Here is a 1,784-nt window from a genome sequence, read left to right on the forward strand (position 1 = left end):
CATGTGTCCTTTTGTTCTTGTTTCTTATATCTATCTTCTGGGAGTTTCATTGTTTTTTTTCTTTTATTTCTAATATTGTTGTTTAATTTACAAGTTACCTTTTTGTAAACATGTTTGTTTTTTGTTTGTTTTAGTACAATATGCTTAAAATACACCTCCTCAAAAAAAAAACCTTTTGGTGACTAAAAAGCCACATGAATACCTTATTTTCTTTGAGTACCTGCACGTTCTAAAACAAAGAGTTTGGCAGTATTTGATTTCACTGATAGATCCATATTTATGAATTCTTCTGGAGAAGAATCCATAGAGAAGAAATTCAACCAGGAAATAAAAAATAAAAGAGGAAAGGTAACAATATATTTTCACTATTTTGATCTGTATGTTTACTCCTCTTATTAGGCGGTAGCATCCCAAAACCGACCGAATAATAGTTGACAAGGGGTATAATGATATGAAAACAATAAAATGCAGACAAATTAAACAAAACAAATATACAAAACTGAAGAATTGCAGACAGTGTGGATTCTTAAATGTTATATTTAATTTTGAGAGATTGCTACTAAGGCGGAAGGTTGAAGGAGTTAATCACAGTGCATTTTATGAAGAGAACAACTTTACCACATGAATGCGTATCTGCTTGGTCTTGGCACCATAGACAAGTGGATTGAGAAATGGGGGGACCAGCAAGTAGAGGCTAGAAAAGAGGATATGGATATAAGGGGGCACATGAGCACCAAACCTATGTGTGAAGAAGGAGAAGAAGGCAAGGAGGTAGAACTGGAGGAAGACACACATGTGAGCGATGCACGTATTGAATGCTTTCAACCGAGCCTCCTTCTGGGGCAAACGAAAAACAGTGGAAAAGATCTGTGCATAAGACAAAGTAATGAATGTGAGGTCGAACCCTGCAACTGTAAATGCCACAAACAAGCCATAGATTTTGTTGACCCGTATATTTTCTGCAGCCATTTTCACAATGGCCATATGCTCACAGTAGCAGTGGGAGATGATGGTTGTATGGTAAAACTGAAACCGGAACTTTATCAGTATTAGGCATGGGGCTACTAGGAAAGCGGCCCTGAGTGTTACCACTGCCCCTATCTGGGTGACTAGGCGGTGCGTGACGATGGCAGCATGTCTTAGTGGATAACAGATGGCCACATAACGGTCCAGAGCCATGGCCAACAGGATGCCTGACTCTATGCCCTGAAATGTGTGGATGAGCCACATTTGAAGCAAACAGGAATCAAAATAAATGTCTGGCACACGAAACCAGAAAATTCCAAGCATCTTGGGCATAATGGTGGTAGCAAGCGCAATATCTGTGACTCCCAGCATGCCTACGAAAATGTACATGGGCTCATGGAGGCTGCGCTCTGACCTGATGATGATCAGAAGCAAGGAGTTTCCAATCATAGCAATGAGATACATGACACAGAATGGAATCCCAATCCAGCACTGCACAGTCTCTAGGCCTGGGATCCCTATCAGCGTCAACACAGAAGGCATGAAGACTGTGATGTTGGAAATGGACATAATGTCTTTGGGCTTCCAGAAGCAAATGAAAGAAGCTTCTCAGTCAGTGGTACTCTTCTCTACTCTTGTTTGTATAAAGTCATCATAGTGGGTCTCTGATTTTGTCAGAACTCTAAGATCATATAATCCTTTTTACTTATATTATTGAAGGAAAAAAATCCTCAGATACACATTATTCTTTTCAGAAAGACATCCACGAGTAGTGTAGCACAATAAGTTATGTAGAAGGCAAGTTAATTGCATTACAA

General features: G+C 39.4%; 1 protein-coding gene across 1 annotated transcript; it reads right to left on the reverse strand.

The window, feature by feature from the left end:
* Window positions 1–597: 597 nt before the first annotated feature.
* Window positions 598–1,536, reverse strand: LOC122482564 (olfactory receptor 52A1). Its single transcript, XM_043578874.1, has one exon. It carries the CDS (start codon window positions 1,534–1,536, stop codon window positions 598–600), a length of 939 nt encoding a protein of 312 aa, XP_043434809.1.
* Window positions 1,537–1,784: the final 248 nt, after the last annotated feature.

This window comes from Prionailurus bengalensis, chromosome D1, assembly GCF_016509475.1.
Source record: "Prionailurus bengalensis isolate Pbe53 chromosome D1, Fcat_Pben_1.1_paternal_pri, whole genome shotgun sequence".
NCBI classification, from domain to species: Eukaryota; Metazoa; Chordata; class Mammalia; order Carnivora; family Felidae; genus Prionailurus; species Prionailurus bengalensis.